Genomic DNA, 27,950 nt, shown 5'->3' on the forward strand with positions numbered 1-27,950 from the left:
GAGGGGTAGGAGCTGGGGGAGGTGGGGCCTACCGCAGGCAGCAGCGCAGGTTGAACGGAGTCCCAGCGCAGGGCTGGGATGAGCCTCAAAGTTAGGGGCGATCGTGGTGGGGGATGTAGCAGCGCCGCTGCCGCCGCGCACCGGCCCGGCCCGCCCCGGCTCCCGCCCGCCCTCGGCGCCTCCCCCAGCCCCCCCCCCCCGCAGTTTTTAAACTCTGACCCCCCCCCCCCCCCCCCCCCCTCCTTTCCTTCTTCTCCACACCCCCCCTTCCTCCCCTAAATGCCAGCCATGATCGAGAAGGGCCCGGAGGTCTCGGGGAAACGGCGGGGCAGGAACCACAACGCCGCCGGCGCGAATAATAACAACAACGGCGGTAGCAAAAGTTTATCCGCCGCCCCCAACGGCAACAGCAGCGGCAACTCCTGGGAGGAGGGTAGCTCGGGGTCCTCCAGCGATGAGGAGCACGGTGAGGAGCGGGGGGGCGGCGTGTGTGGGAGCTGGGGGGGCAGGGGCCGGGCGGGCCCACGCGGGTAACGCTTCTCCCTCTGCCTCCCTCAGCTGGCGGCGGCATGAGGGTCGGGCCGCAGTACCAGGCGGTGGTCCCCGATTTCGACCCCGGTAAGTCTTTATTTATTTCTTTTTTAGGGGGCACGAATACATCTCCCCCCCCCCACCCCTTTGGACTTCCCACCGATGAGCGGAGCCGGGGGGGATACTCTGCTCATGGGGGGTGGGTGTGGGTGTGTGCCCGAAAATAATCCCCCCTAATTCCGGCCCCAAACACCCGGAGCGGGAGCAAGGACCCCCTCTTCCCCCCCCCCCCCCGGCTGATAAAAGAAGTCTCGATGCTTTCCAGAGGGCGCTTTGCAGGCAGGGAGGAACAGGGAAGCTGGCAGGGCTAGAGGAGGCAGGAGATGGCAGTTGGGTGGTTTTTTTTTCTTTCTTTCTTTTTTTTACCCCCCTCCTGGACTTGTCTGTCTGTGGGCTTGGTGGCAGCGGTGGAACTAGAAGATATCAAGTTGTAAATATAATTTTTTCGAAGGTATTTAGAAGGGGCTTGGGTCTGTATTTTAATTTTCTCTCTTCCTAAGAAGCTACTCACTTCCCCCCTCAAAAAAAAAATAAATGTTTCACATTCCAGCTATTCTGCTGCGGTTCTTTGTAAGCTAATTTAAAGTGGTATGGAAGCAAATTTTGAGCAAACAAAGGAATTGGGGCTGTGCTGAAAGGCAGGTGCTGGAAGCACGTTAGTACTGATGTATCTCTGTGTATAGAAAGACAGGCTGTTGACCTCCTTAGTTTGAAATCTAAGCATTTCTATTTTTTTTTGTTTTGTTCCTTTGTAAGTGGAGGGTGAAGCTAGCAAAAACCCTCCTCTTGTCTGGAGAGCCTAGCGTTTGGAGTTGTCCCTTTGCCCAGCCCAAACTTAATTGAATCCTCCGCACCTCTTGCCTTAAAACAAAAAGAATGGTGTGGAAAGCCACAGTGTCTCCTTATTGAATCATCCTGAGAGTTACTATTGTGTGGATTTAGGAAAAAGGCTTCTCATGGATCATCTTCAGGCTGTGCACTAATGTGTTGGATGCTTTTTTTTAATTATTAAATACATATGTTTGTTAACTGTTAAGGTGTCGAGCACGAGGGTGAAGAGGATATTTTTTTTTTCCTTAAGTTCATTATTACTTGTAGGTATTTACGGATTCATTTTCCTCCACTCCTCCCCCCCCCTTCATTTTGTGACAAAATAAGATACAAGGTCTTGGCACATAGGAACTCCATTTCTTGGTTGACCAGGAGGAAGGGAGGGGGGTGAGGGGAGGAGGTGGAGAAGAAGAAAAAGGCAAGGGGGAGAGCTGTTAGTTAGGCAGCAGTTGACACTATTTTTCAATCTGTAGGTCAAATGCAACATTTCTGTAACACAATGTGCATCACACTGGCTATTAGCCAGGTATCACAACAATACTTGGGCTTTTCGGTCACCCCTGTGAATTACCTCTTTTGTGCAATTCATTTCTCTAACATAATAGATGGAGGGGAAAAAATACTATATGCCCCTTCCTCACTATTATGTGCTTAGTTATACATTGTTCTGGTTTTAACTTATAGATGCACAGTGACCTATACAAAGGTTATTGCTTTTTGTACTGTGTGGAATGGAAGGGGTGGGGGGAAGTATGTGATGTAGGGAAGATTTTTTTTCTGAGTAACATATACCCTAACACGGCATCAGCAAGCGCCCTTGAGTACACGGTGTAATACAGCTTTTGATAAATTCACTTGAAGTATATGATCAGTCTTCTGATGACCTGAATGGGCATTGGATCCTCATTTACTGATCTATTATTTTCTCCCCACCTCCCCCCGCCCCCCAAAAAAAAAAAAACAAAACCCCAACCAAACAAAAACTTTATAGTTAACAAGTTTGAGGTGAACTTTGTCTGCTTGTGTATTGAAGAGTTGGTTTCCTAGCCTCTGGAATTACTCGGGAATGGTTTTGCAATGCAACGTTGTTTCCTGAATTTTGTGATCTTTTCTCAGTCCTAAAGGCTAAATAACCATGTTGTGTTTATTTGTTATGCTTCTTTTGTTCCCTTCTTTAAGAAAGAAAACCCTAAATAAGCCTAACACCCTGCACTAAGACCTTTTGACCGAAACTGTTATATTACCAGTGAGACAGGACAATTTCAAAGTTGAATTGATGAAATAGTGTTATCAGAGCGCACAGATGCTGTGTCTGTTTCTCACTAGAAATTTTAGGGATGGTTGACCAAAGGGTCCTAAAGCTTGAAGGTTGCTTGGTGTCGAGTTGCAGAGGCTTTCACCTTCAGATTAGCTGGCTGGTAAAATGTAAAGGGCTCACGCTGCTCTAGCTGTGTCTAAGGGGAAAATGGCACAGACTAGGCCTTGTATGTCTTACCTCTTTTTTTTTAGCTTAATGTTCAGTTATACCTTGAGTTTAGCGGAGATATCTGTAACTGCTGATTCTTACATCAGCGTTCTTGTGTGGGTGTTCTTCTGTCCCTATGCATAGGGCAGAGAAAACATTTCATTTTGTTTCACTTCTCAGCCACATGCAGTCTGTAGCAAAGAGCAATAAAATCAGGAAAGCTTTTCTGAAATCCTTTTCTGTGAGACTACGGGACAAAGGAGAGGTAGAGCAAGGCAGTGGTGTGATGCTATTCTAGGTTTCATGAATTAAATAGCCGGAGAAGAGCAAAAAAAGTACCATATGGTACGGCCTGAAAGTGAAGAGAGTGTCTTCTCAAGATCTCATAGGTTTAGGGAGGGAAGGGACCTCAGCGCCTTTCTGTTTGCATGGAAGGGGGATAGGGAGTGAGAGAGTGCTCGTGTCTCCCTTGTTTGAATAGAGCGTGAGGAAAATGGTTAAAGGTTGTGCTTTGGTTTTGCTTCATCCTTATAACCAGAAAATAACAAGTTCTCATTCTGGACTAAAATACCTTGGTGCAAGTTTTTGATACTCCTTGTGGCTAAAACTTGCTGTGATGGTGACCGAGGAAGGGCATGATGTGATTTGGACTGTAAAAATGCTTGTGGCTGGAAAGCTCTGTAGGAAGTAGTCCTTACTTGCAGTTCCTTTAGTGAATCTCTCTATGGTGGCAAGGCCTATTCCATGGGCTGGCAGAGCCTATAGGTTCTTTGCCAAAGTTAATGTTCCTGTCTTGCTTGCCTATCCCAGTCTCCCCTTACTTTGGGAAAGATTTTGCTGCATTGATCCCACTTATTTTATCCTCTCAAAAACTTATATTATTGGTATAGTACTTACACCTCTATTATTTGTATAATAAGAATATTTGTACAGTAAAGGCAAGGCTTTTGCAGAGGCAGTGTGTTTATTAAATAAGCCAAAACTTTTTTGGGCTGAAAATCCCATGCCAGAGCTCACTAGAATCAGTAAAACTTGCACTTCAGCTGTGTTTCACTGTTTGGCCTTTATTTCACAGATGTGATGTGAAAAATTGCTATTGTCTCTCCTATTTTTCTCTTATTAGAGCTCAGAGTCAAATATTTGCCAGCTGAAAATTCTGTGTGTTAAACTAAAGGCTGGTATTGGTAGGTCAGCATTTCTTGCGAGTTCTTGGTCTGAGATGTTGAGGGTTTTGAAGAGGGAAAACTATTATGGTTCTTTTAATCCATACAAATGAAACTCACATGTCCTGTTAATGAAAAAACTCAGTGGAAGGAAACATTGCATATCCTAAAGCTAAATAAAAATCTTTCATATGGCAAAGCGCTGATACTGTGCTTGACCATTTTACTTGTTTATTAATTTACGCTATTGGAACATTGAAAATAGGAGCAAGAAAACATTAGTGAGTACTTTAACACGGCCAGTGAATTTAAGTAAAGATGAAAGCTTCTGTAATTTTGAGAAGTGTTAAATAACTCCCTCCGGAGAACGGTGTCTCCTGGATTTTGACATGTAGTGAAGGCAGATGAGCTTTTTTTTCCTCTCTTGTAGCACTACAGCTTTAGATTCCCTCATTAGCTGCAATGGCAGTAAAAATACAAGCCGTATCTTGTACCTTTGAACATCAATTGTGTTGGTCATCTTTGGAAAGCATCTTCCGAAGCTATTTCCAGTGGAAACGAGCGAAAGCTGGTTTGACTCAATAGTGTCTTGTAGAGATCCAAATTTGGGATGTGTGTAAATTGGGAGGCTTCAATCCCTTGTTAGCAACGCTACTCTCTTCCCAGTATTTTGTTGTTGAACTGTAACAATTGTAACTGTTGTGAAGTAGAAATGGTGGAAGGAAATACTTTGTAGTGCTTCTACTTCTAGGTGCAGGAAAGTCTACTGGAAGGTGCTTGCTGCTGGAGTGTAACTAATCCTTGAGGAGCTTGTTCGCTACTCCACAGTTAGCTGTACTCTTGTGTGCTCCTGCACAAACACTTGATATTCCCTGAACCACTTTAGTGGCCAAGACTGTGTTGTTTCACCGTTACAAAAAACAAAGGGGGAGGAGTATGGGAAGAAACCAACAACCCTTTTCAGTGTAGTCAGAAACTCTGTCAGTGTAGTTGTATCTAAGAAGGGGTAAAAATACATATATATAAAAAATATATGTATAGTCATGGCTGTCTCTGATCTGAAATGCCTAACGGCGAAGTGGTGGTGTGGCTGTGCCCTAGGGGAGGAAGCTGGTGAATCCATCCAACTCTGTAAAAAGTGCACCCATCCTCTGTCTATTTAAGATTAAAGGTGAAAGTATAATAATGGAATAGCCACTGAGTGGCTGATTCCCCTAGAACAGCTGTCTTTCTTTGGTGATTGTAAAGGCCAGATTTCATTAGGTTATATCTTCAACTATGAAGCGCCTATTGGTCTACATGATGGGGACTGTAACCCTTTAACAAAAGGTTGTTAAAAGCCCCCTTAGGACTTGCACTTGGTAAGTGCAGCTCCCAGCCAGCTTGTTCTGTTTCTTTGCTTGCAGATAGTCCTGCTCGTAACAGTCCTAGTAGTTTGTGAATAGTCTGAATACCCAAGGACTGTAAGAGAAAATGGTATTTAGATGAATGGACTTGTCAGAAAGGGGGTGGGGAGAAAACTGTGCTCTCCAGGTGAGACTTTGGGATCTCCATCTGAGCAAGTGGAAAAGTCAAAACCAAGCTCCTGAAAATGGAAATACTGGTATCCTGGAAAGCTATCTCATCTTCTCAAATGACTTTGCCTTAAACACTACAGGCAGGAAGGAACTTGGTGCAAGTGTCTCTTTGGAAAAGAAGGGAGAGTTACGAGAAGGTTTGATCTAATCAGAAATACCAAACCATAATATACTAATGCCCAGTGTGTTTGGGCTGACAGAGACTGCCTGGTATCTTGATAAACCAGGTGTCCTTTCACTGTTGTCTGAGGAGATGTGCATCGTCCCCTACATGAGTTTTTCCTCAGGTGGTGGAAAATCAAGGTACTGTGGGTTTTCTCTTAAACTTTTGGGTGGGAGAAGAGGAGTTTTCCCCTAGTTGATCTGCTTAGCCCTTTATTCCCTTGTGGGCTATATGTTTCTTGTCTTCCTTCTTCCAGAAGTCCAAGCCTCTCTGTATGTGGTATACTTAAGAGCAGATGAGGAAGTCCTCCACAGGCGCTCCACCAAAAGCTGTTGCCCAAACCTTGTTTTTTCAGCTGTCTCAACCCCATAGGCATTTAGGTACAGTTGAAGGGAGTTCTTAAGGCCAGGCCTGGTCCCCAGCAGCCCTGGAGAAGGGGGAGATGACTGCTGCCACCTCCTTACTGTGCTGGCAACTCTGCTGGTGTGTGGTGAATCTCAGTCTCGTCTTGTTCCTTGACTGGTACATGCTGCTGGTCTAGTCACTATGGCAGGAGAGTGTGCAGTCCCACTACTACATTACAAGAATGAAGCTGACTTCTGGATGCCGGCAGGTTAGCTTATTCTCTGTTTCTTAAATCCACCCTGGAGAAAATAGTAGTGCCCAAGTTGGAGACTTTGTTATCCGTATCTCTGGCACCTCAGCAAGAGAACAGCTGTTGCTTTGGTGCCATACCTTTCTTACCTCTGGGCTGTTTGCCCAAGGGAGACCATTTTTAATCCTGCGTGGCTCAGTAGTTAGCTTTCACCTGGTCTGTTCACTTGTCCTGTGAAGGGGTGCAGAGGCTGCTGTGGTGAGCAGAGCTTCTGGTCCACGTTATTCCAAGGCATGGCTTTGGAGCTTTCTCATTATTCAAATAGTACCAAGAACATCCTTCTCAAACCTTAATGCTGTAGTAAACAAACAAGTCTCGGTGCAGCCAAAGCCTGTGGCTTCCTTCCCTGCCTGGCACATGCAGTGTTTGTATGTGGAGGTAATAGCTGTCTCATGTACTGACAAATGTATTAATGGCTGGACTGGAATTAATACTAGGTAGAGTGACTACTTTGTTCTTCATAGCTGGTTCCTGCTGCTTAATGAGTTGCTCTTAAAAACTCTTGTTTGCAGCCCTAGTTAGGTCTGTGACTTGGCCAAGTGAAGGCTTAGAGCTCCCTGTGATTAGTCATTATAATTAGCTCGGAAATCTTTGCCTCTGTGATCAAGGCACACTGTATAAAGGCACACTGTATAATGCGGCTTATAGTGGGCTGCAGTCCTGTCACATACCTTCAGAGCAGTGTAAATGACAGCGCTTTGTTGGACATACGTATGTATTTTAACTGTGCTGTAACTTTAATATATGATTTTTTTTAATGTGCCGGGCAGGTAAATCTGAAGTAACTGGCTCCTCAGAAAATTGTGGTTTGTGCTAGTCCCCGCTTCCCTAGGATACAACAGTTCGTGGTTGTGGCCAAGGCTTGCCTTACTCATTCCAAGTGTAAGGTAATATTTAGACATGGTGACTAGTGGCTGATTTGAGTCTAGAGACCAAATTAAAAAAAGAAAACTTTGGGGTAGTTAGAGCCTGCTGTCTTCCTAGGAAGTCTGTACCTCTTTATGTACTGGGTGACCTTGTCTTTTGAGGCTTTGACTTGACAGTATAAGAAGATGAGCAATCCCACGTTCTTAAGTGTTTAAACTTGAAACAACAGTTTGAAATTCAGCTCTTGAACACATGAAGTTGATTTGTAAATGAAACTTGGTCTTAAATGCTTAAGTAAGGTATGTTAGATTAGATGGCTTTTTAAACTTTACAAGCTTTTAATTTATAGTTTGATATGAAAGTTTTGATGACTTTGTGCTTTTCGAAAGTGCAAGAGGATGTGCTCAGCCTTTGTGAAGGCAGTGAAAGTTTCTCCAGCATATTCTAGAATTGGGCTGCTTTTGTGCTCCTGTTTCTGTTTTGAAATGCAACAGATTGTGATGGGACTGCCTTTAAGTATTGTAGGTCAAACTGAATAAATTTGTACAATATTGAGACAAAACAAGTGAGTTTAACTTACCTTTCCAAATATCTTCAAAAATTCAACTCCAAGCAGCAGTTTGCTCTTTGAACTTCATAAAGGAAGTATTGGTAAATGTTGCGTCTGGGGTGAGGAGGCTGCAGCCGTGTGATAAAATTGCAAAAATCCCCTCTCAGGAGGAAATTGTACTCTATGCTTCCCTCTTCAACCTGTCTTTCTATCTTGTATGTACCTATAGGGCACATCAGCAGAGTCTTACATGTATTCTGTATAACTACGTATATCTCCAGAAAAATATTATTCCCCTGCCCTATTAATTATAGGCAGGAGGATAAGGTAGTGAGCTTTTGTCCTTAAAGTTATTTCATCTTCCTCACCACCTCCCTTATCTCTGTGCTCTTCATCTGGATGGATTTCACAGGTAATAATCTGAGAAAGTCAATGGCTTGTTTTTGTAGTGTAGTTGTCTAATTAGAGGAGTCTAACCACATGGCTGTCTATCGCAGCTTTTCATTTTTGCTGTCTGTAGGTATCTGTGATAACCTGTGATGATAGCATGTGCGTGTACTTTTAGATGGCTAGATGCCTTATCAGGTTGGGGTTTAGTTCGTACAGTCTTTGATTTGAAAGTTGGGTATTAAAAATAATTATTAGTGTATGTGACCTTGAACTGGTGTTCTTCTAGACTTTATAACCCTAGTATGAAAGCCTGGTGTAACAAATGTGTAATCATAGTTTTGGCTTCTGGGTTCAGAAATCCCTAAGGCATATGTATAAACAAGGCTTGTACGCAGGGGCACGATGCCTGCCCTCTGCTCTTAGCCGGTCCATGGAGGAGGCACAGAGAGATTCCACTTCCACAAGGGGGATTGGGGATGCTAAGAAAAACCTTTCCTGAGTAGGAAATGGACTCCCCTTTAAGAACTGAAGTGGCAGGACTGGGAAAGTCTCGTTTACAAAACAGCATTGCTTTTGAAGCAACTCTTTACTTGCAGTTTGCATTGAAATATGGAGTTTTTTTCTCTTCCCTGTGACTTCCCACCTTCCTTGGGGGTCTAAACTCATCCCTCTGTTCTCATCAGTAACATTGGTTTGAGTCTTGGCCACGTGTGGATGGGGATAGGGGGAGGATTTTTCACCTCCTGAGAGCTAGCTGCCCCATGTGGCAGGTGCTGTTGGCTGGAGTTGTTCAGTTTTGCGTTTGGGTTGCTAACGGCTGTGCGAGAAGCTAAAAGGGCCGTGTCTGTAATCCAAGGGCTTTTTTTTTTGTGTGCGTTGAACAGTGTAAATGACCTGTAGGTACCAGTGTGCCTCCTTAGGAGGGGGCTGCTCTGGGTGCTTTTGGGGGGAGTCAAGAACTGTAAAGCCAGGCAGGTGTACCAGGTGTAACATTTGTACTTCTGTGGTATTGTTTTCTGTCTGGGAATCTTAAAGATGTCCCTCCTGGGACCCTTGTGCAGCTGCCACTGCACTGTTCATGACAGTAGCCATGGGAACACAAGTAGGATGATACAAGTTTAAAACCCCAACTTGTTGCTAGGCAGACCCAGCGCAATGTGTAGATTAAGTAGGTTTAACAACAACAAAACACCAACCCTGTTCTCATGTTCTACCTCTTTCATGGGGGAAGACAACTTGGCTTGCCCCAAAGTCTGGGTCTTTGTCTTTAGGCTGGCAGAATGGAACCAGCCCCCAAAGGGTCCCCTGATACCAGCCAACTTGGGGGGAAAACCCCTTTTGTACATCTGAGTGAGTACGTGGTGGCTGGGTGAGTGGGAGTTTCAGCAGGTAGGTTTTGACACAACCTTTTCTTGAAAACAAAGTGCTGTGAGGCGAAGCGATGTGCCATCCAATGCAAAACTGTTGTGCTGCTTGTATAGTCTAAAAGTTGTAGCCTGCGTTAAAATAGATACTGCTAAAAGTGACACTCTAAACAAAGGTCACAGGCTTAAAATATCACAAGATCGCTTTTAAACTCTGGCTGTAAAAACTTAAAATTATGACTAAGGCAAGCTAAACACCTTCAAAACTTACAGTGCTTTTGCACACAGCATAAATGACGGTATGTGCTAGATGAGCTGGCATAGACCTTTTAACAAGGGCAATCTTTTGTTGATAAGTTGCTTTGTCCCAAGATCATGTTTTGGTACTTCTTGTTCAAGAAATAAGAGCAGCCTGTTCCCTCTTGTTATTTTTGCCATCGATGCCTGACAAAAGATGTGTGGCAAATTGTAGGGGCATGAAGGGAACTGGAGACCCAGTCTCTAAGGGAACGATGGGCTCTGTACTTCTTGAGGGCTGAGCTCCAGCATGCCTTGGTCTCTGCAGCTTCTGGCTTCCTGTATCACAGCAGTAATTGGTTATGTTCTGGCCACTGGTTTAAATGGATCTTTTTTATTTTATAAACATTTGCTGTGCAGTAACTGTCATTCCTGTTGGAATAAGGCCATTTATAGAGATGCTCCCAATTACCACCTGCTCTTTTTCTTTCTTAGCAAAGTACACTCTTACCTAATTTAACCTCCCACAGCAACTGTTTTCTCTTTGCACCTTGGCTCACTGCTATCCCTTTCCCCTCTGACCACCCTAACTAACTACAGTTGTCCTTGCTTGTACTTCCAGAAATTACCCACTTCTTGGGGGGGGGGGAAGCTGCTTTGCTTGGTTTGCCCCAAATATTTTTGTAGTCAGCTCTTACAAGAAAAGATTGCTTTCCTTTTAATATGCCTCAGCCTTTTTTGTTGTTTCCTAAGTTGCTATTTGTGGTTCTCCCACTTTCATTATAATTTGTGTACAGCTTTTAGATCCTATCTGTCCACCCTCTTACTAACCCAGCCTTCCTTGGATTTCTGTGCTCCTCTATGCTCCTCAGCCCTCTTTCCCTGTACTTTGTTCCTCCAGGAGAGACCTCTTCTCTGTGCCTGAGCTGCTCTGTAGTTGTTTTCCCAAGTTCCCTTGCAGGCTGGAAGAAAGTGGTCATGATTTTTATTTTGTTATGATTTTGCTCTAAAAAAAGGGGAAAATGTAGCTGAACTCTTCCCCTTAATCTAGTTTACAACTTGTATACCTCTCTGGATGTGGGGTCTGCTCTGCCTGTTTTTCAAGCATTTAAATAGCAGTGATGATTTTGCCTTTTCAACCTCCTTTCTCGAGGCTTTTATGCATTGTTGAAGAGTTTCTGCCTCAGCTTTTCCTGTGGAAGCCTCAAGGTGCCGCTTGCTCTTGCAGGAGCAAATGCTTCCCACCACTTTAGCCTGGCAGAGCACCTGTCTCTGGCCAGTAGCATCACTCTTTTCCTGAACTGTTACTGCTGTAGCAAACAGGTGTGAGAAGGATGAGAGAGTTCATCCCTTCTGCAGCCTGGGCTGCCCTGGGGACAGGCTGAATGTTTGGCTGGAGCTTTCAGCTGGCCCCTGCCTGCTGGGCACTGAGGCTGAGTTGCTGTGAGTAGCTTTGAAGCCTGTCCTGTGAATTTGTTGAGGAGGGATGGGGGGTCTCCTCACCTGTTTTGTGAATAAAGCAAACCTTGGGGTTGCTGGCTGACTGAAATCTGCAAGCAGCAAGTTTTGATGCAGTGAGGATAAGCTTTTTCTCGCTTTGCTGTAGACTCAGCCTTGGGCTCATTGTTGGGTGTGCTGAGTGGGGTGATGCTGAGGGGAGCTGGGACAGTACAGCTGGATCTCATCTGAAGTTCTCATCACCTCTCTTCCTTTTAGGCTTTATGCAAGTATTGAATGACTTGGGGGAGAGGCTTGCTGGTGGGAACTTGGTGGCAGAGGGAAGATTTTTCAGAGCTGTCCTCTGGCTCTCAGCCCAAGATCTGAGTTGCTTGGCAAATTGTTTCCTCCTGTGCATACTGGCTCTGAGAAGCGGGTCTGCTCTCTGGGAAACTGCTTCATTGTGTTCTAGCTCTTTCTGTATTTTGGGTGGGTTTTTAGGCCTGTTGATTTGGTTCTTAAAATGGTTCCCCTCCCATTATTTGCTTGGGAGTGTGAGTGCCTGAGATGTGTGTGTGTTTTTTTGTGTGGGGTTTTTTTTTTTTCTTAAGGCAATTTCAGGTGAAACAGCCAGCTGTCCTCCATGAGCAGGTCAGATGCTTTCCTTGTGGTGCAAACAGGGCAGGCATAAATCCAGGTATCCTGCCAACAGTCTGAAAATTGGCAAGGGTCTAGGGGCATATTTGTAGATCTGGGTGAAAAATGACTTTTTCTATTGGAGCAGAAGCAAAGATGATTGGAGTTGGGGGGTCTTGTGGTTTGCTTTGGTGCAGCTGGTGACAGAGCAACATCCCTGTGCTGGTCCAGAGCAAAAATGGGCAGCCTTTGTTTTGCCTGACAATCTGAGACTTGCTGCTGCTGGTTTGAAAGGACAAATGTGTATTGAGAGGTCCTTTATAAACGTTTAAGCTGTTTAGAGAGTTGTATGCGAGTGGTTACCTTAGGCATAGTGATGTCTTTTATTGTACCCATCTTGCTGAAGTTATTTTGAAGGATGGAGAAGACAGAACTTCTTAGATCCTCAATAAGAATATTTTTAGAGATTATAAAAACAAATAAATGAGGTGTTGAGGGGATTAGACTTGGAAGCAATTTTTACTGTTCTGAAACTTGCTGGGGAGGGGACTGTTTCATGCTCTCTTACCTGAGCCCTTCTGAAGAGGCTCTGGGAGCAGATGCTGGCCTCGTCTTGAAACCAACTGTCTCTATCTCAGTTCAGTGGAATGCTGCCCTGTCTGGTTATTGCTCACTCCTCTGCTGTTGTGTTGCCCAGAGCAATACCTCCTGAGCAGCAGTGTGTCCTTTTGTTTCAGCTCAAGGGAAGGAAACTACTGCTTGCAAAATGATTTCAGTGTCTGCTGGGGGAGTGGGGTAGGAGATGCAACTGGGGGCTCTGAAAAGAGGTGGGTAGGAGAAACCTTTCCAGTGCCTATATAGTGCCTATATAAATAAAGGCAGCGGATTTAATTCATGCTGCCAGAGCTGGGACAAAGCTTGGAGCAGGTGTACATCCAGAGTTTTGCTTAAGTTGGATGGATGCCTGTTGAAATGTTTATCAAACGTGAGAATAAAAGGAAAAAGGTTGCCTTGAACCTTTTTTTGATGATGCATTTTAAAAATAACTTTTCTAAAGTGAGCAGCAGGTACAACTAGAGTTTGAAAAATTGACTTGGTGCTTGCAAGCCACAGTGGGAAACACCTGTACTGCAATATGCTCTGCAGCAGGAAGGGATAAAATGGTTGGGTGGTGCTTCCTTACTGTGGTGTGTTTGCTGTTGTGGGGTTCTCCTTGTGTGCTAGGGTTGCCTTTGCACTCTTATTGCTACTCTGTTCTTAATTTTTCATCAGTAGATGTAATTTGGCTTGGTAACTGTATTGTACTGCTGTTCGAGAGGTTCTGGAGCAGGAAAGTTAATCTTGGTAGTCTTAGCTCAGGTTTACCTCTAAAACTATGGCACGCAGTTGAAGCGCTGAAGCTGTCTTCAGACGAAGAAAGACACTACTGCACTAATGTGCTAATTTTATACTCTCACTTGGCAGGTTGCCTTTGTAATCAAAGGGCTGGAAATTTTTCAGTTTGAACAAAATGTTCTAAGTAGCTGTTCTCTAGGTGGAAACGGATTTGATACGGGATACTGCCTTCAGAAGAAATCCATCTTTCCATAACTTCCTGGGCATAATCATTCCCACTAAAATTCTCTTTCCTGACTAAGTGAAGCTATAGTAAAGACCTGAGAAGGCTTACCTGTGGAGATTCCTCAGCAGAGGCATCTCTCTTCAGTCTCTGTGTCTGATGGGAAGGGGTGGCGGGGGTAGGGGATGTGTTTTCAGAAAGTACCTGTAAGTTTTAGGAATGGCAGTTGTTAGTGAGTTTCAACAGGGCCATTCTATTATGTGCCATTTTCTCCCTGTTTGGTTAATAACTATTGTACGTGCTTGGTAGAGAGCATGGTCAAAATAGAAAAGCTTGTTTTAAGGAAGTTTGGAAGAGAATGTCCTGGTGAGTTGTACAGTACCTGACACGTGAGAATTATGCAGCAGGAGGTAAGTATCTGCTTCTCATCAACAGTGTAAAAGTAATTAGAAACATCTTTTGATGCCCTTAAGTTTTTGCCCATTGTTTAAGGGAATCGGTGAGCATTGACTAGAGAACATGGGTATCCAGACTTTACTTTTTCCAATGAATGTCCACAGGAGCAGAACAATCACAGGGCAATCATATATTTTTAAAGTGGTTTGATATGAAATGTTAACTCAAAGGCCATGTTATGTTACTAGAAAGCTTAAAACAAATGGCAGAATTGCTTCCAGGCTCTATGAAACTCATGTCTTCCTGTTTTCTCTGATTTATTCTTTTTGAAGTAGCTTCCAGTGTTCTTGAATCTATATACAATTTTAAATACAGTATTTTCTAATGAGCCTAAAATTTCAACCTCTGTAATACTATAATGAGAGCTGGCTGCTAAACTTTGTTGCTTTGAGTTTAAGATGAAACAAAACTCTGTGTGCCATATGTTAAAAGGACAAGCTGACTTGACAACAAGAATGTTTTATCTTCTGCATTTTGGCAAGTCTCTGTAGTCTTGGAGGGCAACTGTAAGGAGAGAGAAATCAGTGAAGGTGTAGGAATGATGTGAACAGGACTTGTGAGGTCAGCAGAACTGGAAGCTGTGTCTTACATGGGAGGGGGGAATAGGAAGAGAACCAGCCAAGAAGGGCTGAAAAGCGGCAGTGGGGAAAATCTTAACTGAAAAAAAGTCTCATGCTGTTAGTGTCCCCTCCTAAAGATATTTGGCTATTCTTTCTGTTGTTTTATCATTTGATAGATCAAACATAGAGTTGCCAGTTCAGATGAGTGCAAATCCACCCTTCCTACACTTTGCCAGAATATGGTCTTAAATTGAATTCCTGAGATCAGGAGTCAAACCAGGCTGGTAGGGTGGTGGTGGAAGGGAAGCTACATCCATGACAGTATCTTACTAGCTAAAGGCTGCTGTACCTGCAGGTCTGACACATCCATGTTGAGCTGAGCTACTGCTTCTGCCTACAGCAGCTGTTCTTATCTGTTAGGGCCTTACGTACATAACTGGGTACTGCCCTGGCAACCTGGGCAAGTGTGCAGCTTGCTTGGTGATGAGAGAGCCAGAGCAGGCCTGTCCTTCCTTTCTCTCTTCTGAGGGAAGGAGAGCTGTGGCTTTCTCTGCTCACATGCCCTCTGCGAGCCCTGCAGCTGCTCAGGCCACTCAGCTGAAACTCTTCTTTGCTCTGGGTTTTGTTCTATCTTACCTGAAAGCAGTTTGCTCAGAACTTAAGGACTTACATAGTGGGATGCAAGTTGTGTTCAGCATCTGCTGTTGTGCTCTGTCACCATCAGCAAAGTGTGATGTCTCCATGGCATACTGTTCAGTTGGTGCTGCTGTGTTGGGCTTGGTGAAGCTTGATCACCATGGGTCTAATGACTTGCTTGCCATAACCTGTGATAAAGGGGGAGGGGAGGATTGCAAGTGAGTGTTTCAGCCATCCTGTCAGTATATTTTACTGTCCTGTTGGTTGTCCTGCCTGTCCTTTGAAGCCAGGCAGCATCCCTTTGTACTGCCTTTGGGGCATGAGGATCTCGTATGTGATGACTTTCTGCTGGACTGTAGCAGGCTGCTGGAAGTTTGAGCGAGCCAAATGAGCTGCTGGCTCTGGGGATGTGCCCAAGCCAGATGCAGGGAGAGCCAACACTGTAAGTCACCATGCAGGCTGGCTCTTGGCACGGTATGCAGCCGAGTAAAAGTTGCAGGACATGCTTTGCAGGGTCTAGAGGCTGAACTCACCTCTGAGTGGATCTTCTAAAGTTTTGTTACTTCTGTTCAGGCTTGAGTTCTACAGTACGGGTCTTTTTCCTCTGTCTCTGTGTTTTACACTATATTAAAGTTCTTAAACACTTGTCTGGGTGAAGGGGCCCTTAAGGAGTCTGGAAAGAAGGGAGGTTGAAGGTGGAAGGACAGAAAGCCTTATTTCATCCGTGAGCTGCACAAAGCACCATATCTCTTTCAGAGGTGGAAGTACTGTTACTACATGCATTCATGCCTAGACCTCTCAGGGGCTGGGACAGGTCTTGCCTAAATCTGATCTCCCAGGTCATGCTAATTCTAGTTCTTCTTTCTTGTGTCATGCAATAGCTCAGCCTCCCCCCTCTGAAAAACAAGCAATATTGCAGTCATTCCTGTGCTGTTCATGTGCTGTGTGTTCAGAGCAGGACCCTCCTCTGCCACTGGGGTGTCCTTGCTGCAGCAGGTGGTGGTTACACTGTCACTGAATTTGGCCAGGCATGTCCAGGATCCTGATCAGTAAGAGCAGGCACTTTGTGCTGGTGCTGTTGTTAGACAGGCATGAAATCCCTGTCTTGGATCACAGTACAGTTTACACCCTGTTGTTTCACAGATGTCTGTGTCATACAGCTGTAGGGTGACAAAAATCATCTTGTCAAAGCAGATGTTTAAGTGGCTATTTAACTTGCTTTGTAGTGAACTATCCCCATGCAACTACAGCTGAGTGGAGAAGGAGTATGGGCTAGCATAGAGGGAAGTGGTGGGAATACTGCCTCCAAATAGCCGTAAATAAATAGTCCTTGATTGCAGCCAAGCACAGCTAGAGCATTAGTGAAGTGAGCAAGGGAATGAAGTAATGATCATGGACAGACCCTGGAATGAATTGGACAGGGGAAGCTGTCAGCACACCCAAAATGGCCCTTCTGTGTAGATGTCTGACTAATTGGCAGTGATGGGGGAAAGAGCACGTAGGATGCTGGGATTTGACACTAGCCTCTGAAGGGCTCTCTAGGGCATATGTGACCACTGGAGGTGGCTTGTGAAGCTGGCTGATAGGGTCCTTCCATAGGGTTTAGATGCATAGTAACGAGAAGGTTGTCACTGGCAGGGAAAGAAAAATAACTTGTTCCCCTCTTCAGTCACTTGCACTGTAAGATTACAAGCTTGTGCTGGGATTGGGCAAAATGAATGCTATCGCCTGCAGTGTTCATGGCTCTTGGTACTTGCTTGCCTCCACATAGAGGAGCTTGGGACATTTATGTGCTGCAGGGACAGTAGCCACTTTTCCTGTTCAGGGCAGGACTTTCAGTGCACAGTTAATCCAGGTACTAAGATAAGTAATTAGCACCTCTACTCTGCATGTGCGGTCTCCATAGCTAAGCCTCCATCAAGTTCTTAAGTTTCTTATTTTGTTAGCCCCCAGCTGGATCACTTCTCTTGGCACAATGGAGGCTGAACTTGAATGAATGAGAACCCAGCTGGGAGGTGAGCCAGCTTGCTGTGCAGATAATGTGGCGATATGTCTTCTCCTTCCTCCTGTTTTTGGCCCAGTGGCCTAAAACCTTTTTCTGAAAAAGCATCCTCCAGTTGATTTTTCAAATGGGGAAACAGGCAGGGCTTCTTGTAACAAGGGAGGGTAAACTTGGTTTAGGTTACTTTGCCCTGCAGCAGAGAACCCTGACACCTGAAGGTAAGAGGTGGTGGTGGGGAGAAGACTCCAAAAAGAGCTTGGTTTCATTAAGCAAAGTCACCTAAAATCTTGACATGTTAGAATCATTTCCACTTGGCATAGCCTGTGACAGGTGTTTCACCATGGGAAACTTACTGCTTGACTTCCAGTATGACCTTGGGCAGAAAGCTGAACCTTTTGGCTTTCTCCGTTTTATGTTAAAGCTGCCTGTGTTGTTCAGTATGGGGATGAGAGTGGAGTGGACAAGTGTGTGTGTATCTAGACACATTAGAGAAGAAACCAGCAGCCTAAGCAGAGCTAATGCTTTATGAGGCAGGGCTGGAGTCCCCCCTGTCTGATTTGGAGACAAGTTAAGACAGGGAGAGGAGGTGTCAGTGTTTGTAGTCTGTCTTATTAACAGAATTGATGTATCTGAAGACTGGTTTGACCACAGCAGATTAATTAATGTTCTGAAAGTAAAACAAGAAGAAAATTTCCTTTGTAATCTGTCTTCCAAAAGTCGAAAGTGTTTCTGGCTGCAGGATATCTAAGGTGCATTAACTGTTCCAATGTGAATTCCTTGTGGAGACTGTGCTTGCTCTAGCATTGCTGCGAAGTAAAGCAGGTGCAGCCAGCGCTTGGCTTGCCTGGCCATCTCGGAAGGAGTCTGCATTTGTGCACTGGTTTGGGGGGAGGCAGAGATCTCTCTAGCAGGGAAGGCAGAAGCTGAATTTACACGTTTCCCTTTCAGGCTGCTTGGAAGGAAGAGAAATATATAGTAAATAAATGTGTGTTGGGGTTAGACTGTTGTGCCAGACCTGTGATGTGTCTTGAAGTTTAATTCTTTCCCACTGCCTGTAATGGAGTGATGAGGGACCAGAAGGTTTCCTGGACTGTCCAGTGCTGCTCATGTCATGTAAGGGCATATTTCTCTGGGTTTCCTTAATTTCTAGTTCATAATAACTGACTCTCTTGTTCGCATGTGCAAGAAAAACTGCTCCCAGGCACCACTGGAGTTGGGGAGGCCTTTGCGCTGACTGCTTTAGTATTGTTCCTGTTTCTGGAATGTCAGTTCTATGGGTGAAACCTGGTGTGGTGGAGCAGCCACAGCCGCGGAGCAGGGGGATTTCACTGTCTCAGGAGAAATCCTCTTTCCCCTTAAAAAAAGGGTTTGGAGGGTGTTTCTCGGCAATTTCTCTGCTATGCTTTTTTCTCTGGCTATTTCACCAGAGGGTTTTTGAGAATCTGGAGGCCTGTCCCCTGAAAATCTGGGAGGGGAATACAAGATACTAGAGAAGGTAGGGAAACTCTTGAGGCAGTGTGTTCTGGTTTGCTGGATTCAAGCAAGTGCCTGAAGCCCAGAAGTTCCCCCACTCAAAGCCCCTGTTTACTGTGAGAGCTGGAGAAGTGAATGCCAGGTGATGCCAATAGAAGCATATTCAGTTCTCCTGGACTTCTCTCTAGCTGCCTGCCTAAATAAACACCCTCTGCATCAGTCACACTATTGTCTCGTGCCTCTGAGCTAAGCTAATTTTCCCCTTGATGGTGTAAAACAGGAAATGCATTCCAAATCTTTATTGACAACTCTAGCTCTATCCCCTCTTAAACGATGAGAGGACAGCTGGTCTATGGAAACACCACAGCATTTATCACCTGGCCACATGCAAGGTAGCCAGAGGGTGCTGCGTGCCTGCCACATCCATTGGAAGTCCGCGGTAGTGGAGCTAGAGTTTGTCTCAGCCTGCTTTGTGCAGTGTGTTTCTGTACAACGTGTGAATGCCAGTTGTTTAGAAATGTTATGGAACTCATGTTCAGTCTACTCCTGGAAGGGAGAGATCAAAAGCAGGTCCAAATGTGTTGTCTGTGGTCTGTGAAAACCACAGTGTATTGGATGGTGAGTTACCTTCCTAGGTTCAGTTATAACGGAGCCCGAGGGGACCCTGAGGGGAATAGGCTCTTGTTACTGTGATGTGGAGACATAATTTAAGCAAGTCCCTCTCAGGGTTCAGGGCCTCCTAGTGACCTGCTTTACTGTGAAGAGATGCTATTGTGACATCGACAAGCAGAAGCCTGTCCGAGGCGATGACCAAGTACGCCCGGCTGTAGTTTGACATGTGTATTATGACAGATGGATACGCAGGTGAGCCAAGAAGAGGGTAAGAGGTCAGAGTAGCTAGAAGAGCTTCTCCTGGATCTAGCAGCCAAACAACTGTTGTCCTAATCAGCAACTTGTGGGAATGGCTTGTGGAGACAGGATGAAACAAACACTGGTCCAGCATTCTGTTTGCTAGTGTGCACCCAAGTGTCTTGACAATTTATTTCTTTAAGGTGTATTATCAGCTATGCAGAGCATTTAATGTCTCAAACAAATTGGTCTGTAGCTGTACCTTGAGACTTTTTGCAGGCAGTGTCTATCATGGCAATATAAATCATCCATCCATCTAGTGACAAAAATGCCTGCTGCTTACCCCTGGAAACATGCTTTTGAACTGTCAGAGTGTGAACACTGTGGTGGGCTAAGCAGTAAGTCTCAAGTGCATTGTGCTGGCATGGTCCCTGCTTGGTGCAGTGCATGCAGGGGAGCCTGGATGGGGCCCCTGGGTTCAGGAGCAGTTCCTGGAAGCCTGGCTTCCTGCTGCTTGTGACTTCTCAGCTCTGTGAAGTTTTATGCTTTTAAGTGGATGATCTGTCTCAGTAATTGGTCCAGGGGCTTGGAAGACAGAGGTGTGCAGCACCGTGTTCTGCTGTAGAGCTGCTTGTAGGGAGTGGGGGGCGATGTTGCTGGTGTTTTGAGAACAGTCCTTGAGGCTCGTCATTAAGTACATTGTAACTGGCTCTGATCGAGGGCTTGCAGTGTGTCTGTTGCTAGTCTGCAAAGCTCTTTCCTTGTGGCTTTATCAATTTCAGCTTTAAAAATAAACTTGGACTTATTGGCTGTGTGCAGGCTTGGGATGGCACAATACGCTGTTAGTTCATCTTTGGAATAGAGGTGTGGGTCAGCTGCTGGCAGGCAGAAGTCCCTGATGTAGATGCTGTGTGGTCAGCACACCCCACCCTTCTACCAGCAGAACTTGCTGGGAGGTGGTTTGGTATTGCTGTACAAGCACAGCTCTGCCAATATAGCAGGACACATACTGGGAATGCTCTGAGGATGCTTTTGTGCTTAACTGCTATGGAGTGAATCCATGAACCAGAACCTAGCTAGGTCAGTGGAACCAAGTCCCTTTGGGTTGGAGGACTGTAGGCTGGGCCTTGTATTGCCATTCCTCCTCTTTCCCAACTTACAATGTGAAACAGTTGTGTGGGTGGTGTTTTTTCTTTTTTTCCTTCCTCTCCCTTTTATTTTTATTAAGCTAGTTTTAATCCACAGTATTGTCTTATCCTATCACCTGTGATTCTCCACAATTGTAAATTGGCAAGAGACTTGATTAAAGCTTAGCAATACATTAAAATCTTTTCTAGTACTCTAGGAGCTTTGACAATAAGAATGACAAGATTTCTAGAACCTAAATGTTTTGTCCTCATTTGTTCAGCTTTTTGCTTTAACAACTGTCTCCAGTGGTCTTTTTCAGGCAGTTCACCTGGTGCGGAGGCAAGATTTGCTGTTCTGAACTTTTCAGAATCACTTCTGCCTCCCCGCTTCCTAAAGGCTCTGCTCTTAGTACTCACAGAGTTGCAACACCAGGTTAGAATAAACTGATGTGGCACATGAGGAAGGATGGACTGGGGAAATACGGTAGAAGACTTGTGTCTGAAACTGCAAAGGCACAGATAGCCTCTTTTCTTGTGGTTAATAGCTTGCTTTTCTTTCTATTTCACTAATTTATTCCTTTATTTTCCTGTGCATTAGTCTTTGAAATACTGCTAGAAAAGGATAGGTAGGCATAGATGCAGTTTCCTCTGTTCTGAAGTGTAACAGAGATAGATCATTAGCTTCTCTGTAACCAACCTACCCTCCTTAACTACTGCTTTTTGTTCCTGGGTTTTCCAGAAGGTCTTGCTGACTTGCATCAAAACAGGAAGTCTGCAGTGCTGTAAATAACTGGGTGGTTCAGTTTGATTTTTTTTCCATCCAACATTTTACCAGCCAGAGTTAAAATTCCTTTTTATTGGCATCAGTCATCCTGAGCTAGAGCTAGACTTTCTTTTGGCACATAATAACCTATCAAGTTTCATTATGGAGAAATGTGGGATTTGAGGGAGAGTGGGGTTGGTCCTGCTTTGTCCCTCTGCTGTATTTTGGCAATATTCCCTACAAAGGTACTATATATGAAGACAGTGCAGAATGTCAGAACATCCTTGGACTGACCCTGAAGGTTGCTGTCTGTCTTAACCTGACTGTAGGAAAAGAAGGCTTAGTTCAGCAGCCTCTGAGGAGGAGCACAGCAGATGAAGACAGAGGATTTCTGTTTCCTGGTGAAGTTCTACTGCTGGATTGATGCGATCATACCAGTATAAATGTGGAGCAGCCTCCATGCACAGCAAGAGTGGACATAGTGGGTGTGACTACTTTTCCATGGATGACTTCTCAGTTTAACTTGCTTTCATCTTCCACATATGTACAGAGGTTTGAGTTATGTCATGACTGTCCCTGCTTGTGGTAGCAGCTCTCTAGTAGGTTAACTGTACTCTGCAGTGAGATACCTGGATATGAACTTCAGGAACTCCTTTTGATAGCCTGGGCATATGGATATGATTCTCCTGCTATGTTCTTTTAGTAGTTTAGGTAAAGCTTAAGCTGTGTAGCACATCTCTGGCTGCAGGTCTGCAGGGTTCTGACTTACACTTTGTCTACACTAAAAGGCTTTTTCTGTATAAGCTGAGCTAGGCTGTTAGTTTATCTGCTGTAGTTAAGGCTGTATAACCCTTACAGAGGAACTCCAGTCAGTTGTGAATAACTTGCTTTCCCCTTCCTTTCTTCTCCTTCCCAATGGGGTTTCCTATTTAGAAAAGGGTTTTATGAAACCTCAAATGATATTTAGGAAGCTGTAGACTTTCCTAGGTAGGCAAAGTATCTCATAACTTACTAGACACCACTCTGAAGCTGTGAGCCCAAGGACACCTTCCTTTTGTCCTGCTGGAGTGAATGGTTTCTGCTCTTGCTTTGCTTCTTCAGGCAGGAACCATTTTGTGGAGATCTCTGATATCTAGGTCCCTGGAAAGGCCTGTGTCTGAAGCAGAAGGGATACAGCTACAGAAAAACCTGTCCAGGTAACTGGCCTGACACCGGTGTCTGCTCCTGTTAGCACTGGAACTGGATGTGCAGTTGGTGTCCGTGCTGGAAAAGTTATGAAATAACAGAGGGTGTGACTGCAGCGCACAGTAGCTCTCTTGCAGAATGCCATTTTTCTTTTTCCCTGCACCTGAGAAGGGGTATTTTTGTACTTCAGTCTGCTGTGGCAGTTGTTCTTCAGCAGGCGTGATGATCTGCCTGTGTTGGTAAGCTGTTAGTACTGGGAGATTAATTCTTTGGATGTGATGGATGGAAGCCTCCTATGGCCACTGTTACCTCCAGGAGGTAACTTGAATTGACTTTCTGTGGTCTGTTCACTTTGAAGTGCACTGTGGTAAAAATTCCCCCAAGGTCTGTCTTTGTCTGGCTCCCCTGTGTGCAGCAGTTCTTTCTGTTGTGGAGTGTGGAACGCTGTCCTGATAGTGGCCTTTAGACTTGCTAGCCCTCTGTGTGTATGTCTGCAAAATGCTGAGTATCACTACGAGTTGAAGGCAGGAGGAAATAGAGGCGTTGAGGTAAAATGACTTGTATCATCTGCTCCAGGGAACAAAACGTGGTTTTCTAATAGCATCCCTGTACCACGTTCTGTCACTTTCTGTGGTAGTCAGAAATAAATGTATTTTCGATCGGACAATCTAAGCTTTTGTTGTAACAGTGCTTTAGAGAAAACATGGGGCTTCTGGCTGCAAGGCAACTTAGCAGGGTAAGGTCTTCATGAATCAGTAGTGAAATGTAGAGTCCCATTCCAAGATTCAGATCTTGTAGGTCTATGAGAAGAAAAAATTCCCTCAGGTTTTTTGTTTGTTTTAATAAATTAAGTGGTGGGCTTAAAGTGAGAAGGTCAGACTAACACAGATACTTGTAACCAGAAGTAAATGATACCTGGGACTGGTTCATGGATGGTAGCGCTGTGTTTCATGAAGGCCAGATAGTTCTCTAGGGCAAGATTCAGTACATGAAACAACACTTAATCTCTATGGAAAGGTCATGGATGCGATGTACTAGATGTGAGGACTCAATAGGGAAAGAGAGTAAGTCATTAGTGCTCAGAATCTGCTTTCCCTTCCCCAAGTCCAGCATGAAAAAATCCGAAGGGATATTCTTGAGATATACTTAGCATTAAAAGTGAAAAGCTTTAAATGGAGATGGCTGCTGCACTTAAGTGATTCAGAATGTTTTCTGTCACTAATGAATTCAAATGTTTGCTTCATTTAAAAAAAGAAAATCAGTATGTATGAATTTAATTAGTGATAACATGGGATCAGATTTACTTTTTGTCCTTGCTGTTTCCATGTCACAGTGAAGGACACTTATGTAGACTGGGATGTTGTACTTGTTTCTTTGTTTGCATTATGACGCCATTTCAGGGCCCCCAGGATATGTAACCTTCTATTTGAGTTAACAATATTGATACTTTCTATTTCTGACATTTCCCTCCCTCCTTTGTCTCATTTTAGAGATACACCAACTGGCAACATATACACTTATTACTGTAGTGTGCTGTGATGTTCTAGTCTCACTTCTGAATGGTGATAAATGTGCCTTGCGTTAGAGCTTTAGTTGAAAGCATACCTGATGGAAATTTATGGGCTAACTCAATTAGGCATGATGTGTTTCTCATTCCTAGATGAGCAAATGAAGTTCCAAGTTCCTACAGCTGACTTCTTAGAAAACTTCTGGGAAAGGGCAGGTAGAAAGAAAATAGTTTTCACTCCTGGCGTTTCAAAACTTCAGGAAATGTTACACATCTGGGTGATGCATGAGGTGAACAAAACTGATTGTCTTTGTTAGGATGTAACGAGACAAGACAGTGTCTAACCTGAGAGAACACGAGGCATGTCACAGACCTTTCCCTCTGCCCTCTGCATGTGTCCCTTCTTCTGCCAGGATTTAGGTGGTTGGGGAAGTTCCCTTCTAACTCACAAGTGTTATTTTTAGTGGCAGTGCTGAGAATACTGGTGTAATGGCCTTGAAACCATCCAAACAAAGAGCTGGGAGGAACAATGGAAACCCACCATGTCTTTTGAACAACAGCAGAAGTGGTAGGGTTACACAATGGTTTCAGGTGAGTTTTCTACAGAAGAGCCAAGGGAGGCTGGGAAGAGATTGTTAGTATAGCTAAATGGCAAACCCAGGTAATTGCTGCTTATGTTAAAAAAGAATAAAAATCTTCTCCCTTGTGGCAGGGTTTCTGGTGGCTGAAATTGATGGTTCTGTAGGAACAGTAGAGGAAGAGCTTCTGAAAGCAGAAAAATCTGCTTTCCTGGTGGTGTTGGTAGCATGTCCTTGGCCTATACATTTGAATTGAAACTTCTGTTCAGGAAGGTGCCAGCATCAGAGGGTAAAGTTGGACATGATCAATCTTAACCTTGATGAAGGAGCAACAACTGATGGCCTAGCATGTGTGCATACAGCTTGTGGGGGGGAACCCCCTATGCAGTATTCTGTCAGGAGGTGGCTGTAAGAGGCAAATGTTTATATTTTGTTTCTACATACTATAGCCTGGTGTATTCCCTGTCCCTTTTGTCTTTCCCTTGTTCCTACAGGGGAAATTTTCTTGCAGGTGGTGCAGTAGAGCAAAGGCATGGTGCCCTTGCCTTAGACAGTGTTACTGCAGGACACTAGCTGAGCCTGCTTACATGTGACATTTGGTTTTTCAGAATCCAGAAGCAACCTAGAAGCTTGTGAAGGCTTTAGTTTTCCATCGCGTCACCCAGGCAAAGTGGGGCTTGGAAGAACAAGGTGTAGTTATTCTGTTCCTGTAGACCAATGGATGAGATCTTCAGAAGGGCTTTGCTCTTGGTTAGGATGTGAGGGAGGGAGGTTGCCATCACCAGCCAGGGTCAGATGGAAACAAGCTTTCCAGCCTTACCAACTGCACAAAAGAACTGTCCAAGGGCAGTAAGCCAGGGATGTGGGAACTGTGGTGCTCTGGTGTCACTTTTCCTAGAAATTGCTGTGGAGTTCTCGGCTGGAGGTAGCCCAGATATTTAAACAAACTGCTTTAGAGGAGGGAGTGCTGTTTTCTTGGTGTATTGCTATAGTCAAGGGAGCAAGGATCCTCAAACAGATAGAGCCCAAGCATCTTATTAGACATGGCTTAATTATCACTCCTTGTGCAGGAATAACTTAAAACCTGCTCTCCCAGCATCTGTGCTAGTCTCATGTATCTCTTCTACATACTGACTGGGCAGTTGCATAAGGAGGCGCTGAGGTTGTCAGGGGACATGTCAGGGCTCTGAGACTTGTTGAACTGCTCTTGGACTGATAATGTCTTCTGATGAACCTGTTCATACTTGTGGCTGAACTGCTGTGCTCTGAGAGAGGGGGAATATGGAGGCTTTTGGAGGGGGCTCTGCAAGTTTAGACGGAACCTGGCAGTAACAGGCATCTCTCCTGCATGTAAGTTGATGCCTCTGCTTCAGGATAGCACCAGATGCAATGGGATTGTCTTGTTCTGCAAGCCTGGAACAGCTGGCAATGAATCTGGAACACTGCTATGAGAAAGTGGTCTACTAAGGAGTTTTGTAAGCAGCTTCCTTCTTCCTTTCTCTGTGGGGGCACAGAAACAAGGCCATGCAGTCAGCAGCTTGGCAGTCTGAAGTACTGTGCAAAAGGTGGCTACAGGTCAAAGGCTGATGTAGTTAGGACTGTTGCTGGAGGCCATGTGAGTTGATCTAGCATGGGCTTACCAGCCTGGACACGGTGCTGGTACCTGTGATAATTATGACCTTGAGGAAAAGAACATCCCAAATTTCTTGGGGCTGGTCCGGGATGTTTCGGGCTCTCTCCCTTGTACCAAGGTCTTGTAAGTGTTGCTGGTGTTCAGGCCTTGTTAGAGCAGAAGAGCTGGTCTATGCTGGATATACCAGAAAAATACCTGAATGCAAAAATCTAGCATCTAGCTGTTGAGAAAGCCTGGGCCATGTTGCTGCTGAATGACAGGTTTTGAAGATGAGGCTTGTCTGGGGCTTTAGGGAGTCCCATTTCCCTGCTGCTTCTGTGTCTTGCGGAGCGGCACAACGTGACTGTTCCTGCAGGAAGCTCCCGTAGCTGTTGCAGGATAGTGGAGAGCTGTCTGTGGAGCTGTGGGAGGGCGAGCATGTCACAGTGCTGCAGCTGGATGCCCTCACACAGAGCTCTGCAAGTGGAGATGTAGGAAGTGTTTCCAAGAGTGAACTTGGAATCTTGCTTGTATTTGGGCCCAGTACAGGCAGCCAGCACTTTCTGCAGGCATTGCTTGGGTGGGATCTTAGGAATGAGTAAAGTAAGATGTTCTTGTTGCTCTGCACAGTAAATGCGTGCCACAGAAATCTGCCATAGGAAAAGAGCATTAGTAGTCTTGTTCAGTGAAGCTGGTTTATTCTTGAGTATTTTTTGGATCTTGGTATCTTTTACAGGCTGTGGACTCTTCCTCCTTTGTGCTTGTACATTCATGCTCTGTATTAGTGAACAGAATTATCACAAGAATCATTGTGAGCATCGTGAACATGTGACTAAAATAGTTTTACTGTTAGAAAGTTGGACCAATTGGAGCATGCTTTAAAGGGAGCTGAGGCTCTCAGCGGTGTCTCTGGCTGGACTAACAAATAACTGGTTTAATGTGTGCAAAGCACATTTAGTGTTTGGCAAGGGGCTGTGTGCGTGCAAGGGTGGGGAGGTAAGGTTGAGGGATTTTCCAGGGTAGGAAGAAGAGTAGAAGAGAGGTCTGTGGAGTCAATTTACCCTGAGCTATTTTGACACTCATTCTTTCCCTCGTAGCAATTTGTATTTGAGTGATGGCACAGAGCAGAAGACTCAAGACTTTCAGGTGCACAGGCTGAAATCAATGTTGCAGCAGTACCTACAGCTCCCAGTCAGAACTCAGTTGTGCTAAGAATGGTGGTTCTTGGCACCTATCTTGTAGTCTATCCTTTAAGGTAGCAAACTGTTATTGAAATAGTAGCCTATGAATATCCAGATGTGAGGGAAAATGGTAGTCTCTCAGTAAATTTAATGAATTGTTCTGGGAAAGTTATGGATAAAGTGCAGGCCAGGATAGAAATGAGGAGGACACGCAGCTTTTCTGCTGAGGAAGATGCAGAACGCTTGGCAGAATCCCCTTGTTACTGGTGAATGGTGCGGATTCCCTGGCCTGCCTTGCCTTGTAGTTTTCTTTGACAGTCTGCTTTCCTATCTGGTGCCAGTGTGTCTCAGCTTTTCTCTGCTCCAGCCCACATATGTACCTGTAAGGCTGTTGTGTTTTCCAAGATGCTCTGCACAGACTTCGCCCCCTCCCCCCACTGAAGCCCCAGCAACCTTAGCATGGTTTAGCTTCTCGATCTCTTAACAACTCTATTCTTCTAAATACTGCCCCTCCCCTGAGGCTCTCTGTCCTCTTTA

At 44.8% G+C, this 27,950-nt stretch overlaps 1 protein-coding gene across 1 annotated transcript in view; it reads left to right on the forward strand.

The window, feature by feature from the left end:
• Positions 1-231: 231 nt before the first annotated feature.
• The window catches only part of RCOR1 (REST corepressor 1), an 89,861-nt gene continuing 62,142 nt past the window's right edge, over positions 232-27,950 (forward strand). Inside the window, exons 1-2 of the mRNA XM_056345961.1 lie at positions 232-466; positions 559-618. Coding sequence (XP_056201936.1) covers positions 280-466; positions 559-618 — 247 coding nt within the window. The 5' untranslated portion in view covers positions 232-279. The remainder of the gene's footprint in view (positions 467-558; positions 619-27,950) is intronic.

This window comes from Falco biarmicus, chromosome 7 (genome assembly GCF_023638135.1).
Source record: "Falco biarmicus isolate bFalBia1 chromosome 7, bFalBia1.pri, whole genome shotgun sequence".
Lineage (NCBI taxonomy): Eukaryota > Metazoa > Chordata > Aves > Falconiformes > Falconidae > Falco > Falco biarmicus.